This window comes from Stigmatopora argus, chromosome 4 (assembly GCF_051989625.1).
Source record: "Stigmatopora argus isolate UIUO_Sarg chromosome 4, RoL_Sarg_1.0, whole genome shotgun sequence".
In the NCBI taxonomy this organism is placed as follows: Eukaryota; Metazoa; Chordata; class Actinopteri; order Syngnathiformes; family Syngnathidae; genus Stigmatopora; species Stigmatopora argus.
In genome coordinates, this window is record NC_135390.1 from 5,075,661 (window position 1) to 5,090,876 (window position 15,216).

General features: G+C 42.7%; 1 protein-coding gene across 1 annotated transcript in view; it reads right to left on the reverse strand.

Moving 5' to 3' along the window:
- pop1 (POP1 homolog, ribonuclease P/MRP subunit) overlaps nucleotides 1-12,756 on the reverse strand; it is an 18,835-nt gene extending 6,079 nt beyond the window's left edge. The window contains exons 1-15 of the mRNA XM_077598378.1: nucleotides 12,613-12,756; nucleotides 12,342-12,438; nucleotides 9,394-9,531; nucleotides 8,914-9,089; nucleotides 8,575-8,832; nucleotides 7,273-7,360; nucleotides 5,962-6,140; nucleotides 5,618-5,886; nucleotides 5,454-5,547; nucleotides 5,243-5,351; nucleotides 5,057-5,176; nucleotides 4,154-4,275; nucleotides 3,873-4,064; nucleotides 1,619-1,773; nucleotides 104-337 (exon numbers count right to left, since the gene is read on the reverse strand). Coding sequence (XP_077454504.1) covers nucleotides 104-337; nucleotides 1,619-1,773; nucleotides 3,873-4,064; nucleotides 4,154-4,275; nucleotides 5,057-5,176; nucleotides 5,243-5,351; nucleotides 5,454-5,547; nucleotides 5,618-5,886; nucleotides 5,962-6,140; nucleotides 7,273-7,360; nucleotides 8,575-8,832; nucleotides 8,914-9,089; nucleotides 9,394-9,531; nucleotides 12,342-12,435 — 2,228 coding nt within the window. The 5' untranslated portion in view covers nucleotides 12,436-12,438; nucleotides 12,613-12,756. The remainder of the gene's footprint in view (nucleotides 1-103; nucleotides 338-1,618; nucleotides 1,774-3,872; nucleotides 4,065-4,153; nucleotides 4,276-5,056; nucleotides 5,177-5,242; nucleotides 5,352-5,453; nucleotides 5,548-5,617; nucleotides 5,887-5,961; nucleotides 6,141-7,272; nucleotides 7,361-8,574; nucleotides 8,833-8,913; nucleotides 9,090-9,393; nucleotides 9,532-12,341; nucleotides 12,439-12,612) is intronic.
- Nucleotides 12,757-15,216: the final 2,460 nt, after the last annotated feature.

Genomic DNA, 15,216 nt, shown 5'->3' on the forward strand with positions numbered 1-15,216 from the left:
CCGAATGATGTGTATTTTGACTTTGAAAAACAAAAAAAACCTTTCTAGGAACTACAGAACGTTACATTCAATTTACGTATTGGCAAAATACAAAACGGCAAACCTCAAGACAGTGAAGTGAGTTGGCGGACTTGACACAGGAACCTGGGGACGTGACATTATCTCAGACTGCATTGCCGCATCACCCTGCAATGTGCTTTCGGCCCAAGCGTCTCCTTTTCTCTCTTCTCCGTCATTTTCAATAACATCCCACTCTTCGGCCAACTGTTGCCAGGGGCAACAGAATGGAGCCAGGCAGCCATTTTTAATGTAATTGGTTCTTTTGGCAGGCGGGCGTCTAGATTAGAGGGCAAATGGTCATACACTTGGCAAACAACAAATCCCCCAGTTTAGTAGACAAACTATGTTGACACGCATCTAGCTGAAGATTTTACAGTACGGCTATTACATTAACAATTGCATTGAGGAAACTATACATATGATGGAAATGAGGTAGGTCCAAATCTTAAATATCATATTTTCCAGACAACAGTCATACCTCGACATACGAGTGCCCCGACATACGAGCAATTTGAGATACGAGTAAAATTTCGAGCAAATATTCATCTTGAGATACTAGACAATTTTTGATATACGAGCATACAGCGGACGCGAGAGGCTGCTCATAAGAACATCATGGGCACTGTCTTTCTGGTCGCAACTCCCTCGTATAATCTCTCTACGAGCACCAGGCGGAGCGTTGCATTTTTTTGGGTTTTTTTCCCGTTAGTCAATGCGAATGGCGGAGCTTGTTCGCTAATACGAGAGAAGTACTACTTCCGGGCAAGTTGGCAATGGGTCGTGCGTTATCCTATTGTGAGGACATTTGTGTGCATCATTTTCGGAATATTTTGAAGGGAAGACAAAAGCAAACAACCCTTGATAGGTTGCATCTGAAAGTCAGGGTGGAGGCGGGGCAAATAGAGCCAACCCGGGAGAAGAAAGGTATAAAAATTTAAAACTAAATTTGAATTAAATTTAGTCTAAGGTTAGATTAAATTTATTGAGTGTGTCTGCATCGTAATCCAAGTTCATTTAAATTTGGGTTGAAACAAATTAATTTGTTTTTAGTTCATTTCTATGAAAAACGTTCATTTGAGTTACGAGTAAATCGACATACGAACTCAGTCACAGAACGCATTAAGCTCGTATCTCGAGGTACCACTGTATAGGTTTCACTTTTTTTCTTAGTTTGTGTGGGCCTGCGACTTCTATTCAAGTACGACTCCTGTCTTGTTTTTTTCACTCTGACCAACAGCTGATTTTGATTTTTTTATGGTGGTATACAATTATTTTTAAAAAACTGTTGTTGTTACATAACAGGGGTTTATTTTGCCTGTTGTTCCTCGTGTTCCTATTATTAATTTAACGTACAATGTTGTATAACATACTCTGGTGAACCTTGTAAATATTTTTCCCTTTCATAGTGCATTTCTTTGGCTAGAGGAACTTGTATTCAGGTGCTTCTTAGATCTAAAAAATATGGGTGTTTCAAAGACCATTCCAAAGCACAAAGTGTAAAGAAAGAGATAGATTTCTTTTTATGAAGTTCAAAATGCTATTTCGTTCTGCAACTAACCTCTTGAACTTTTCAAGGAGCTCGGATTCTTGCTCTTCCTGAAAACGATCTCCTGCGGGACAGTCCGGGAAATCATGAGGGAAGTGAGGGACGCCTTTATTCTGAGAGTGTGTCACACTCATTTTGAGTCCACCAATGCGAACACCCCTGTACACCTGGCGGAGGAAGACAGAGTATAAGCACTTGATTTGGAGCTTTATGATTGAAAAACAAAATAAATTTGGGGGTTTGCCTCTGGTCTGATTTTCATTTCAAGCTAGATTTAACATTTCACAGGGCATGCTGAAACAAACTAGAGCTTTGAAATATGGCCATGCCAATGAATGAGTTTTAAACAAGTTGAGCTTCCAAAGAAAATATACCACCTTTAAGAAAGGGACAACAAAACTAAAAAGCATTGTGTGCAGTTAGTTTTCCAATCACTAACTACTTCTCACATGCATTATTTCCAGGGCTGGGCGAGCTTGCTCCCCCCAAAAAATGTACCGTATTTTCACGACTATAAGGCGCACTAAAAAGTCTTAAATTTTCTCCAAAATAGACAGGGCGCCTGAGATCACTTCTTGCCGACACACTTCTTATATAGATAGAAGGCGGATGTGGGTGGGGTCAGACCTAAAGGCACGCCCCTACAAGGTACCCGTATATAGTGTGGGCATGTGTTTATTGCAAAACAATTTCGGTTTGGTTTCTAAGGCCCCCTCGAAAATGAATATAATACAAATAGACACGCTTACGAAGCTCAGTTCAAACTTCAAGCCATCAATTATGCAGGGGAACATGGGAATAGAGCAGCCGCGAGGGAATTTTAGATCAACGAATCCATGGTTAGCAAATGGAGGAAGCAGGAGAACGAGCTTCGCCAAGTCAAGAAGAAGAAGCTTAGTTGATTTGAGCGTGCCTATCTCGCAGTAGCGGTGAAAAACCAAGTCACGAAAATGAACTCTGAGCTTGCCGTCATTCCCGGAGGCTTAACTAAAGCGCCGGGCTAGTTACGCCACTATTTGCGAATGGATTGTGGCCACTTGGACGAATGTGTCTGCTTGCACGGTTGTTAAAGGCACTAACAACAGATGCTTGAAAACCGCTGGACATCGGCGTCAACCAGGCATTCAAAGCGAAGTTGCGAGCGGCATGGGAACAATGGATGATAGGTGGCGAACACAGCTTTACGAAGGGTGGCGGGCAGCGTCGGGCTAGTTACGCCACTATTTGCGAATGGATTGTGGCCGCTTGGACGAACGTGTCTGGTTTCACTGTTGTTCGAGCTTTTGCCAAAGCCGACACAGCTTTACGAAGAGTAGGAGGTAGCGCCGAGCTAGTTACGCCACTATATGCGAATGGATTGTGGCCGCTTGGACAAATGTTTCTGGTTTCACTGTTGTTCGAGCTTTTGCCAAAGCAGACACAGCTTTACGAAGAGTAGGAGGCATCACCAGGCTAGTTACGCCACTATTTGCGAATGGATTGTGGCCGCTTGGACGAACGTGTCTGCTTGCACTGTTCGAGCTTTTGCCAAAGCCGACACAGCTTTACGAAGAGTAGGAGGCAGCGCCGGGCTAGTTACGCCACTATTTTCGAATGGATTGTGGCCGCTTGGACTAACGTGTCTGCTTGCACTGTTGTTCGAGCTTTTGCCAAAGCCGGCATCATTTCTGTGGAGCCACATGGCAATGGACCCAGCGTTTTTGATGAATCATTTGGACAATTGTTCAATTCGGATACAGAAAATGAGGACTTTGATGAATTTGTGGGTGATGATTGATCAAAAAACGAGAGTACATTGTAAAATGGCTAAATAAAGTACTACCAAACTCAGTTTTGATTCCGTTGCCTTTTTAAAAACGTGCTTTTAGCATGTCCGTATGTTTAAGCTGGTGTATGTTTTGCCATGCCATAGCAAAATGACTGATCCGTGTGCGCGCACGCACTATATTTCTATTGAGCTAGCAGACATTTGAAATTATCAATCAATCATTTTCCAAACCGCTTATCCTCAAAAGGGTCGCAGGGGTGCGGGAGCCTATTTGTAAGTGCATAATGCGTGTAATTATTTTTGTGGGTTTAAGCTTTACATTTGGCTCTCTTCGAACTAGTCCTATCTATCTGCATGTCGATTAAATCTTGCAAAGTAGATCACCGGTCGACCTTTTTTTTTTTATTCAATCGCAATTTTAAAATCCACACACCCTAACAAACCACCAAAACAACATACCCACAGACATTACTTTCACTCAGTTGTAAGGGTACTCACAAGAGGAATCCAGAAAGCCATGCCCCAGCCTTTGGGGACCAACAGGTCCCAACCGCCCCCCCAGGAATTCATCTCATTTCCTCCTTGCTTTCCAGGCTGGTGAACAAGCAGGATGGGAACTCGTCCTTGAAGGGGGGTAGGTCTGAGCCTAGAACCTGGCACCAGAACCTCGCTCTTCATTTGGTTTAAGTCCTTTGAGGCGTAAAAGTCAAAAAGGACTTGTCAGTCAATCAAGTCCAGTACACAAAGGAACAGAAAGTCAAAATAACATGCTTTGATACCTGCTCTGAAATTTTATTCTCTAGGACATTGTTGCGCACAGACTCTTCCCACAGGAAACTCTGACAACAGTGTTCTGGTACACCGCGCAAAGACACTTCTATTCTCTTCTGATCATCCACCTCTGAGGGAAATGGCAGACAAAGGCATACACGTGTAAACCCACACTTTAACAGAGGGGAGCCAACCTTCCTTCACATTGATGAGAGCTCTGTACATGGGATGGTTTACCATGCATTCAAGAAAGATGTAAGACCTACGTGTTTGCTTGTAGTACTAGACAACTAACAATGACAGACACTTGTAGTAATATATGATGACATTTAAATTATGATTTTGCTGTGGTGTGCATCCCAATTTCTCCATGTCTATTAGTAGCCTCCAATCTCTTTTCTGCCAGGTTGCAGTCTCCAAAAATATCACAATATAAGAGGGGGGACAAAGGGAGTATTTCAAACTTCCCCCATCAAGAACATCCATCCCCTCCATAATAAGGCCCAATTAGAATTTTAAGAAAAGCAACGCATAAACCATTGTTTGTCAGTGATGCCGTTTCGGGAGGGCAGGGTGCTGCCAGGATTCGAACCTGGAGCATCTGCATGGCTGAGCAGAGGCCCCCCAGGAGCACAACACCGGATGTGCACTCAGTGAAACGACCTCAAGACAGAAAACAACGGATTCATTTGGTCCATTTTGGACAAATTGAGTGTGCAGTAACTTTGTGAAATTTTGGACTGCAACCTGTGAAGTAATCTAGCAACTGTCTGTTCCAAAAAATGAGATGCCATAAAAACTGTTCCAAACAAGTCATGCAAATAACTACATGATGGCCCCTGGCAGGAAAGCCAAAAGTGACTTTTTTTTTAATTTCCGCCTTTTCGGTTCGGTGGTGAAACTGCTTTTACCTTGTGCCTCTCTTACACAGGGCAAAGCTGTAACCTTCTTTTTGGGTATATTCAGGCGAGGGTCGTCAACCGTGAGCCCAAGCACTGTGCCCGGGGGGAGCTCGGCACTTGAGTAGATGCCTGAGTTACACAAAAACTGTTAGATGACACAAACATTCAAATTGGACCATTTTCAAAGAAATACACCTTTCAGTATGTGAAAGATGTCAGCTTGTTGCTGATGGAGCTTCATCTTGCTTTCTTCTTTGCAGTGATTAGGCCACCAGAAGAAAGAGGGCCGTGATTTGCTCATTTGCTTTGATTTTTTTTTTTAAAAGAGAGAGCAACGCTAGGTCACTGGCGTGCTTGGAATACCCGAGATTGTGCTTTCTATTCTAATCAAATTTATTGCTCTTACATCACAGTCTGTAGCAGCTTCCAAAGCATCTGCCAGCACAGAATGGGACTGCGGTCCAATCAGGCGGTATCGGACAATCTCCATTGTGAGGTCACTGAAAAATAGGATATTTCATGACGACCTCTGCCAACGTTTTGAATAAACCCCATCTAAAAACAACAAACTTGATCAATATTCCAGTTGAGCCCGATTTCCAGGTGACAGGTGTGCCAGGGGCTCTGGTTCCATCACCCAAGATCTTCTTGACAGGAGGTCCACTGGCATCCTTGCGGCTTTGCTTCCTCTTACTTCCTGCCTTTTGATTGATTCCACAGTTTTTATCGGGCTCTGGTTGCGAACTTGCGGTGGAGATGTCTGTTTCCATAATCAATGGCACAGGCGGCGGAACCACAGCCTCACACTGGCACACACTTTGGAACTGAGCAAGCACATCCTGCGCGCAAGAAATATTCAAGTGAAACAAAGAGATCACACACAAAAAATGTACAAGAATATGACCTCACCCTACCTGTTTTAGAGCAGGATGAACCCAAGTCCAAAGTTGTCTGTGAGCTGATCCCGGTGTACGGGGTCTCCATAGGAATGTGACTGGGCCCAAAGGCTGCGAGGGGAAGCATCCTGCCTTGTACAACACGACGCTACCTTGCCTTCGCCCTGACATGCACAACTTCTGAGCAAATGTTGGGCCTGCCAATTTAGAAGAGCAACATACAACATTACGAATGACTCCACGTGCATTAGTGCTGTGCCATGACAACCTCACCAAATCGATAACGAACTGACAACTGACAAAATTTCCCATTTAAACCGGGAGTCCTTGGTTACAATTGTCCGTGACCTATGTGACCATGTTTCGTCTTTATGACCCATGTGCCTTGTCCCCAATTTAGTCCCCTGGGCCATAGTTTCCACTAGGCTAGTGCACCTTTGCCTAGCTCCCAAATAATGCCCCCCAAAGAAGTAAGATGGCTCTTCTAGCTCCAACCAAAATAAAAGCAATCACCATGAAAACAAAGCTTAACATCATAAAAAGAACAGAAAAAGGACACACGTTGACAAACATCAGTAAAGCTAATGCTGCGTTTAGACCAAAGTAAACCGTTGGGAGAAAACGTCTTGCTTTTTTAATTAGTCAAAACAAAACTCTCTAGAGATTAGAAAATTAGCAAGTGAGATCCCAAAGTCATCACAGACTACTACAAAGCTTCATTTAAAAGACTGACGAATTCATTGTAACAGATAATACACAACAACCACATTTGCCATGTTTTTTGCAGTGAACAGTTAAGTAATGATGCTATGAAACCCCCAAAACTTCACCACATTCAGAGCAAAAAGCCCCAAAGCATAAATGATTCACAGTCGTACACAGGTGGATGACTCTACTGATGTTGACAACAAGGCACATTTGCTCGTTTTTGTGCAATACACCTTCCAAGAGGATGTGCCTGAGGATTCATTATAAGCATTAATTTTGCCAACCAACAATTGTCACGGCACAATCTACCCAATTCTTTCCACCATCAATATTAATTGATTATTAATGACATTACGCTAACTTAATGTAGTCATAACACATAAGCCCACTTGCAAGTATACTAGTAGACAATTAAAAATCTTTGGTGCGGTTCTGCACTTGTTTACCGTCATAATTGTTTTCCCCAAATTATTAGAAACTTATTATGTATAAAATTACTTACTAGATTTATCAAAATAAACTGATATAAAATTTTCCATGACGTAATAGGAGAGATTTTTTAATCTCGCACAACATAAACGTGAATATCTGAAGCTGCATTTGTGCGACATGATCTCTCACCAGTTTCCTTGCTGGTCAACTGTGAAAGACAATTCAGAAGCTTCTCTTCCTCTCCCTGGAGCTCCAAACAGCAGTAGTATGACAGGTCCTGTTTGGTCAAAAGCAGAAAACATAAATCAGCCTTTGAGCCAGTGTCAGTATGGTCACAATTATGGCAATTAGATCTCCTGTGGGCTGGACAAATAAGTTAACCGACTGGGTGCCATTGACGGTGCTAAACATCCAATTCATTTTGACTGGGAGGGGACAAATGTTCAAGTCAACATTTGTTAATCCGCACCTCTCCAGGTAAAATGGATTGAACGTGTGGTATCGTCAACGCCACTGAAAGCATTCACAACCAGACCAGTTGAAGTGATTCCTGTCAAGTTATTTTTGAGTCACTTTGTAATTTGAGGGTAGTTGTGGGTCACTTCCTATACAATTTGAAGCATTTGCCACAGATTTTGGGGGGCATTTCAGGGCTGGTTTCTATTCATTGGTTGCTTCCTATTGCTTTTGGGGCATGTTTGGATCATTTCCTTGTTAACTCATTAGCATCCATTGAGGGGATTGAACAAATAAAGGAATGAGACTGTGGACACGAAACTGTGCAAAGTGGAGAAGTGAACAAGCTCAATCACAAAACTCACAAATTTCTGTTTTTACAGTACTACTGCTAAAATAAAAACATGATTGCGCATGTCAAGGCTGTCCAAACTATTCCACAAAAGGCCGCAGTAGGTGCAGGTTTTTCTTTCAACTGATCCAGCACAGACAATTTAACCAATATGGTTTCTTCTGAAACCAGCAGCACCTGACTGCAATCAACTGATGACACTTTTAAGACACGAGATTAGTGAAGATATGTCCTCTTCATTGGCAATAATGAAAAACTTCACCCACTGCAGCCCTTGAGAACCTGTTTGGACACCCATGGTGTACGCACAGTATAGAATTAGCTACAATGTGCCTGTCAGGCAGAACCACCCAGCGGGCAGGAAATGACCAGCTTGGAGGCCACTTACAACCCGCAGGCCTGATGTTTGACATCCCTGACTTCTGCATTTATAGCAGGGGTCCCCAAACATTTCCACAAAGGCCCACAGAGGGTGCAGGATTTCATTCCAACTAAACAGGCCAGCAACTTTTCACCAATGCGGTTTCTTACAACTGCAATCAGTTGATCTGTCAGATTTTGTCATGGGCTCTCAATGGTTAAACTCTTTGGGCTAGATCTGTTGGAAAAAAACAGGACCCACAGTAGACCTTGAGGGCCAGGTTGGGGACCCCTGGTTTACAGTATCTATTCCTGTACAGCACCTGCAGCAGGCAATGAGTCGTCATGGCTCTGTAGGAAGGGCGGTAACATTTCAAGGTGGGCCTATTCCCAAGGCAGTAGCCCCACTTTTTGACCATGTGGAAGCGCTTGGCATGCCAGATGTGCGTCTCCAGCCACACGTTCTTCCTCTGCCTTCGATTGAACTCCAGCAGCATGTTTCCGTGACGCCGGCGTGCTCTCCGACTCATTCTCTTCGTCGGCTCCTTTTTTTTTGAGCTGCCCTGCAGAGATTTCTCTCTCTGTGGGTGACCAAGACGCAAATGTCCCACGGTCAGAAACCAAAGTGCGTTTTGGGGATTCAATCATCGTGTGAACACTACCATTTTGTTGGCCATCTCTCTCAGTCGCCATGGAAGTCGTTTGGTGTTGTGGCTCATCGCTCTTCTTCTCATGTGCCTTGGGATCGCTCCAGAAACATGGCAGGTGCTCGTTGTCTTGGTAACAGCATTCAGCATAGCATTTACCTCTGCTGCCCTGGCTGTAGCGAAGGTTTCAACTACGGGTACAATTTGGCAAAGGCGAGAAGAACTTGTTCACATTCTTGCTACATTGTGCATTTGCATTTATTTATTTATTGTTAATATATTCAACAAAAGCAAATTTAGAACTATACGCCTGATAAACTGAGAAATTGAGCTTTACTTGCAGTTACAGGTCTTGACCTTAATTTAACATGTCCAATTAAAAGTGAGACTAGATACATACAAGGTTAGGGTAATTGTTTACAATAAAATATAAATTGTGATCAATCCTGATCTCATTAAATGTCAGTCCAGAGGGCACAGGAGAGGTGTTTTTACCATTAATATGATGAGGTAACTTGTCAAGATAAACACCACCATCTTTCTGGTGTCCACGAACCCACGCAGACTTAAAGTCGGAGCTTGTTTTTCTTGTTGATGGTGAATTGTCGTTAGATGGACCTTCGCCACTTCCCCCTGTGAGACATGATAAAAATGAATAAGTGCCTTTGCCTTCATTGCATAAGGTACAATGATAAAACGGATGTCCCCATTCTGATGGCGTGATCCGAAATTGGAACCGATCACGTCATTTTGAGAGGATTGGGGGTCTTAAGAGTTATTCATGTTCATTTTTTGGTATTTTGGAAACTTTTCCACCTTTTACGATTTCATGCAACAGCCCAGGGTCATAAATACTCATTTGCATAAACGCCAGATTTAAAAAAAAAGAAGAGAAACGCGTGGGAGAATTCACTTGGACCTTTTCGTGGGTCGGCTCGGTGTTGTCCTGCATCTCATAATCGCTTATTTTGGCCATGTTATTGTCCTTTTGCGTTGATGCTCCGCATTACCCTGTATTGCTAAAATGCTAAAAACACGTTTCCTCATCATTTGCCTTCTCCTGAGCGTTGGTCTGGAACTAGCATTCATCTCGCAACAGCACCCTGTTCTCTGTAGTGGTCAGGTGGAGTGATTGCAGTTTAAAATTGAGACCTTTTTATGGAAAGTTTTTTGTATTGTTGACAAAAATTATTACATGATTACCGTATTTTCTCGATTTTAACGCGCACTCGAAAATAACACGCAGGTAATTTTGGGCCAAAAACATCTGGAAAAACGCAGTAATCGAATATAGTGCGCACCTAAAATTTCCCGCTGACGAAAATCAGAAATCGTACCTTTTTTTCTTCGTTTCACGATTGTTTTGTTCAAAACCGGATAGAGAAATCTTCAGGTACGAGCGTGTCGAGTGTCGTGCATTACTTTCTCTTAACGAGGGTATGGGGACTTAAAAGACTTCAAAGGGACAATCAATTATGTGCGTTGAACTTGATTATTATGTGAAAAGGGATACACAGAGTGGACAAACATTTCATGTAGACATGTTATGTTGCAATACCTTTTAGACTTCCTTGAACATTGACTACATTTCAATTGACAATACCATGTTTTAATTCAAATATCTATTGTCATTCTCAAACAAGAAAAGGAACATACAAATTGAATAAATAAATGATTTGAAGATATGCACAATGGAAAAGACTATCACATGTGTTTAAACTACAAGTGTTCATCAAGAGTACAAATTTATTCATTAGAATCCTTCAAATGAAGAGTCCGCATCAAAATCTTTAAATAGTCTCTGCAGATATTCCTCTCTCTCTTTGTCTGTCCCCTCATCCGTCTCCTCATACATCTCTTCGTTGAGAATCCTATCAACGTCCACGCTTCCTTCATCCTCTTCCTCCCACAACACATCATCCTCAGTACCATCCAGCTTGTTGGTGAGGCAACACTTCTTGAAGCCTCTGGTGATGATGGCAGGCTCCACTGCGTCCCAACTCTTCTTGATCCACTGTGTGATTAGCTGCAGTGATGGCTTTCTGGTGTTGCCACTTGCTGTAAATGTTTTCTCCCCTGAAGCCATCCATTCCGCCCATTTCTGCTTCATCTGTTGCTTGAAGGGACGGTTGCACGAGACGTCCATGACCTGGAGTTGGCTGGTCATACCTCCAGGAATTATGGCTACATCTGTTCCGGCATCCTTTGGGCAATTGACGTTCCCTTTCTTACAGATAGGTCGCGCCGCTGCATAAACTTATAGCACCAACATGCAGACGATTTGAAGCCGGAATCCTTGTTGGGTTTTTTTCATGATTTTCAGGGCGAGGATACGCAGCTCGACTGTGTTGATGGCACACCCTGCAGCTCTTCTCTCAGCAATCGTTTTAAGAAGTTCTTTCTCTAACTCTGGGAACATTGCTTTTCTTCCACGTCCTGATGCTTTTGCTGTTGCTTTTTCTTTCAATAATGAGTCTTTCTTCTTCCTCCAACCACGGATGTTAGCTTCACTAATATCAAATTTTCTTCCAGCTTCTCTGTTGCCCAATTCCTCTGCCACTTTGATGACTTTTCTTTTGAACGCTGCGGTATAACTTGCTCGTTTTGATGCCATGTTGCTTGTACAATGTCCAAAACTGAACTGAGAGAGGGTGAACTGAGACGAGTACGAGGCTAGAGGGGGGCAGTGGTGGTCTCGGCTTTCCGATTTTCGACCGGCTTTACGAGATGACGTAAAATCCGTGCGTCAAAGTGAGTTTGACATTGCTTTTTTCGATCGAAAATTTGTAATTTATTTTAGTTATTGATTATAACACGCACCCCATCTATTGGAATTAATTATATAGCAAAAATCTGCGTGTTATAAATCGAGAAAATACGGTATTGTCATATCGCCCAGCTCTACCTAGGGGCAATTTATAGTGTCCAACAAGCCTACAATGCATGTCTTTGGAATGTGGGAGGAAACAATAAGACCAGGAGGAAACTCGAGCAGGCCCGGGGAGAACATGCAAACTCCACACAGGTGTACAGACCTGAATTTGAACCCAGGACCCCAGAACTGTGAGGCCGACACGCTAACCACTAAACCGCCGACTGCCCAATTTGCATACAATATATACAAATTCATTTGTTGTCTCTTTCTTTCATCTAATTTTCTGAACCGCTTTATCCTCATTAGGGTCGCGTGGGGTGCTGGAGCCTATGCCAGCTGACTCCGGGCCAGAGGCGACCGTAGTGAGGATAAAGCGGTTCAGAAAATCAGATGAGATGGGACCTGATGAGTGTAAAAACAAAGAATTATCTTTTTACATGATCTAGTTTCTGAGAAAAATGATGTCCACATCATAAGTGGACGCCAGGCCTTGTAGTCCAAAATGTCCAAACGTAGGGTAAATACATATCTAAATGTGTTTGTGAAAAGGCAAAGTGGATAGTTTTACCGTTGGTTTGGCGGCTGCCCGAGGAGACGAACTGCACACTGGCAGGTTGGTTTATAAGTTTCTTCTGCCGCATTTTGACTTTAGCTGCAGACATTTTCTGTAAAAGCAGAAAGTTCTTACGGACAACATCCGCCGCCGGCTGGCCTGCAAAATCCCATCCAGCCGACTCAAAAGCACATGGACTTGTACCACGCCATTACAAGTAGACGTGGAGAATTACGTGATTGTGCAATAAAAACACATAAAATAATGCGGTTACAGCTGTAGTTACCTTAGTGGACGCCAGGAATTCTGATTTAAATGTGTTTTCTCTTCTTGATCAGCTAGCGAGACAGCGTGATGAGCGCTAAGAACGTGCGAGTTACTTCCGGGTACGGGGTGCTCATGGGAGTTGTAGTATAGCAGCTAAAACGCCTTTTATTTTTTTGTGCATGCCGCACAGTAAGAACATTTAACATGTTTCATGTTGTTAACATTTTAGTTTAATTTTATGTAATAAATGTGTGATAAAGCTATGACATTGTTTTTTGGAGGGGTTGTTCTTTTCTGTCGTAAATTATTTTACTACTTTTTTGTGTTGTGCTTTTTGATGTGGCGCGTATCCTTGTATGAGTGACAAATTTGGGTTTTTCCTGCCACAAACATGTCAAACTTTGAAATAATGTCAGTGGAGGAATCGTTGGGTGAATCTGAAACAGTCGTGTGACGTCATCTGCATAATTTTGCTTGCCCTATCTGAAATATATATTTATTTTCTGAACCGCTTTATCCTCGCTAGGGTCGCGGGGGGTGCTGGAGTCTATCCCAGCTAACTTCGGAGCAGAGGCGGGGGACACCCTGAATTGGTGATCAGCCAATCGCAAGGCACGAGGAGACAGACAACCATTCACGCTCACACTCATACCTAGGGCCAATTTAGAGTGTCCAATCAGCCTGCCATGCATGTCTTTGAAATGTGAGAGAAAATCGGAGTACCCAGAGAAAACCCACGCAGGCCCAGGGAGAACATGCAAACTCCTGGACCTGGATTACTTATTCTAAAAGCTAGTACGTATGTACATTTAGTCTCTTGGATAGCCACAATAATATGCGCAGTATACCTTCCAGCCACTTTGGGGCGCTATTTCTTCATTAATGAGAATACTAGTACAGTGGTACCTCGACATACGATCGTATGACGAGGTTCTCGTAACTCGAGCGGGTGTTTCCCATTGAAATGAATTGAAAACAAATTAATTCGTTCCAGCCCTCTGAAAAAACACCAAAAACAGGATATTGGATTGGAAAAAATGTTTTATTTCTTCTAATTCCCCATCTATTAACAAAGTAACACATAACTAGTGGTTTAATAGAAATAAAATGTGTTTAATCTAACTAAAATTGGGCGGATTTCGCCGAGGGGAGACGGAGAGGCGCACAAAAGGGCCGGGGGGCTTCGTTTTTTTTTCTCCACACAACGCACTCGTAAACGTAACAAACACTCCACCCTCACGTTCACTATCGATGGGCTGTTTGCTGTTGTACTATTCCCTTCAAAATATTCCGAAAATGATGCACACAAATGTCCTCACAATCGGATAACGCACGACCACTTGCCAACAAGCAGCAGTCTTTTATTAGCGATCGCTCCGCTGCTCATGGGAGCTTCGGGGGAGCTGGCTAGTGCCTCCCTTTTAGCTTGTAGCATCTGTGCTCGCATCCACTTTGAACGGAGCCTATGATAGAGTTGCTACCGGGGATGCTATTGCGGGGAGTTCCGCGCCAGTGCCCCTGATGTTCTTATGAGCAGCGAACAAGAAGTAATAGATAAAAATAACAGGAAATGCAGCAGCTGAGCTTACCCACGTATTGATTGTGGGTAAAGTTTTATTCTGAGAAAGAGTTCTATTGCCTGTCGGCGTTGCACGAGTATACTTCATTACCCAGAAGGCCCTCTTTTTCCCGCACATGCGCGTTGTGCATTTCCTGGTCTGAATAACTCATTCGGTGCTCGTAGATATTGTTATACACGAAAGATATGCAAAAAAGACAGTGCCATGGCCACCTGCCTTGATCGCATCACGAAATTTTGGTCGCATGACGGGCGAATTATTCGATCGAAATTTCCGTCGTAAGACGAGAATATTGTATGACGAGCGGTCGTATGACGAGGTACCACTGTATACGTTCATCCTCAGAGTTTTGCACCGAGAACCTAATCTAAACTCACTTAAGTACTGTCACTGCACTATATACGTAAAATGCTAGAAGCATATGAATAATTAATATTCTCAAGACTTTTCCTTCAGTCTTAGCACTGCAATTTTTATCTTGCGCTTTCATACTTGAACTAAAACGCCATTGTTAACTTGATGACTTGCTTGTTGGCATTGGATTCAATTCAATACATTCCTACACTTAAAATAGTACCAAAACATTATTTTGTAATTTTGTAAAAGGAAAAGTGTCTGTTTTAAAATGTTAGGAACCTTATTGCAATAAAAATGACCCTGTGCGTGATTTAACTTCTCTTTTTTTTTCAATTTCATTTGAATATCAAATTTTGTTAAGTAATTGATGAAAATAATCTACGAATGATCAATGGAACCAGTAACCATTGGTCATGGGAATTTCGACTGATATAATAGTATTGGGTGTGAGGGTCAAATTTAAGATAAAACTAACTCCTGTTGAAATTCCTCAAGACAATTGAAAATCATGTTCAATGTGGCTTTCACCATAAAGGCTGCACATGCCTGAACGCATCCATTCATACGTCTTGGTACGCTTCTCATAAGACAATGGCCGTTCTCCTTAGGGATCCCCTCCTAGACCAGGATCAGGTGCTCCATCAATTCCTGGACAATTTGTGCTGTGACACCTAGGCGGTCAAAAG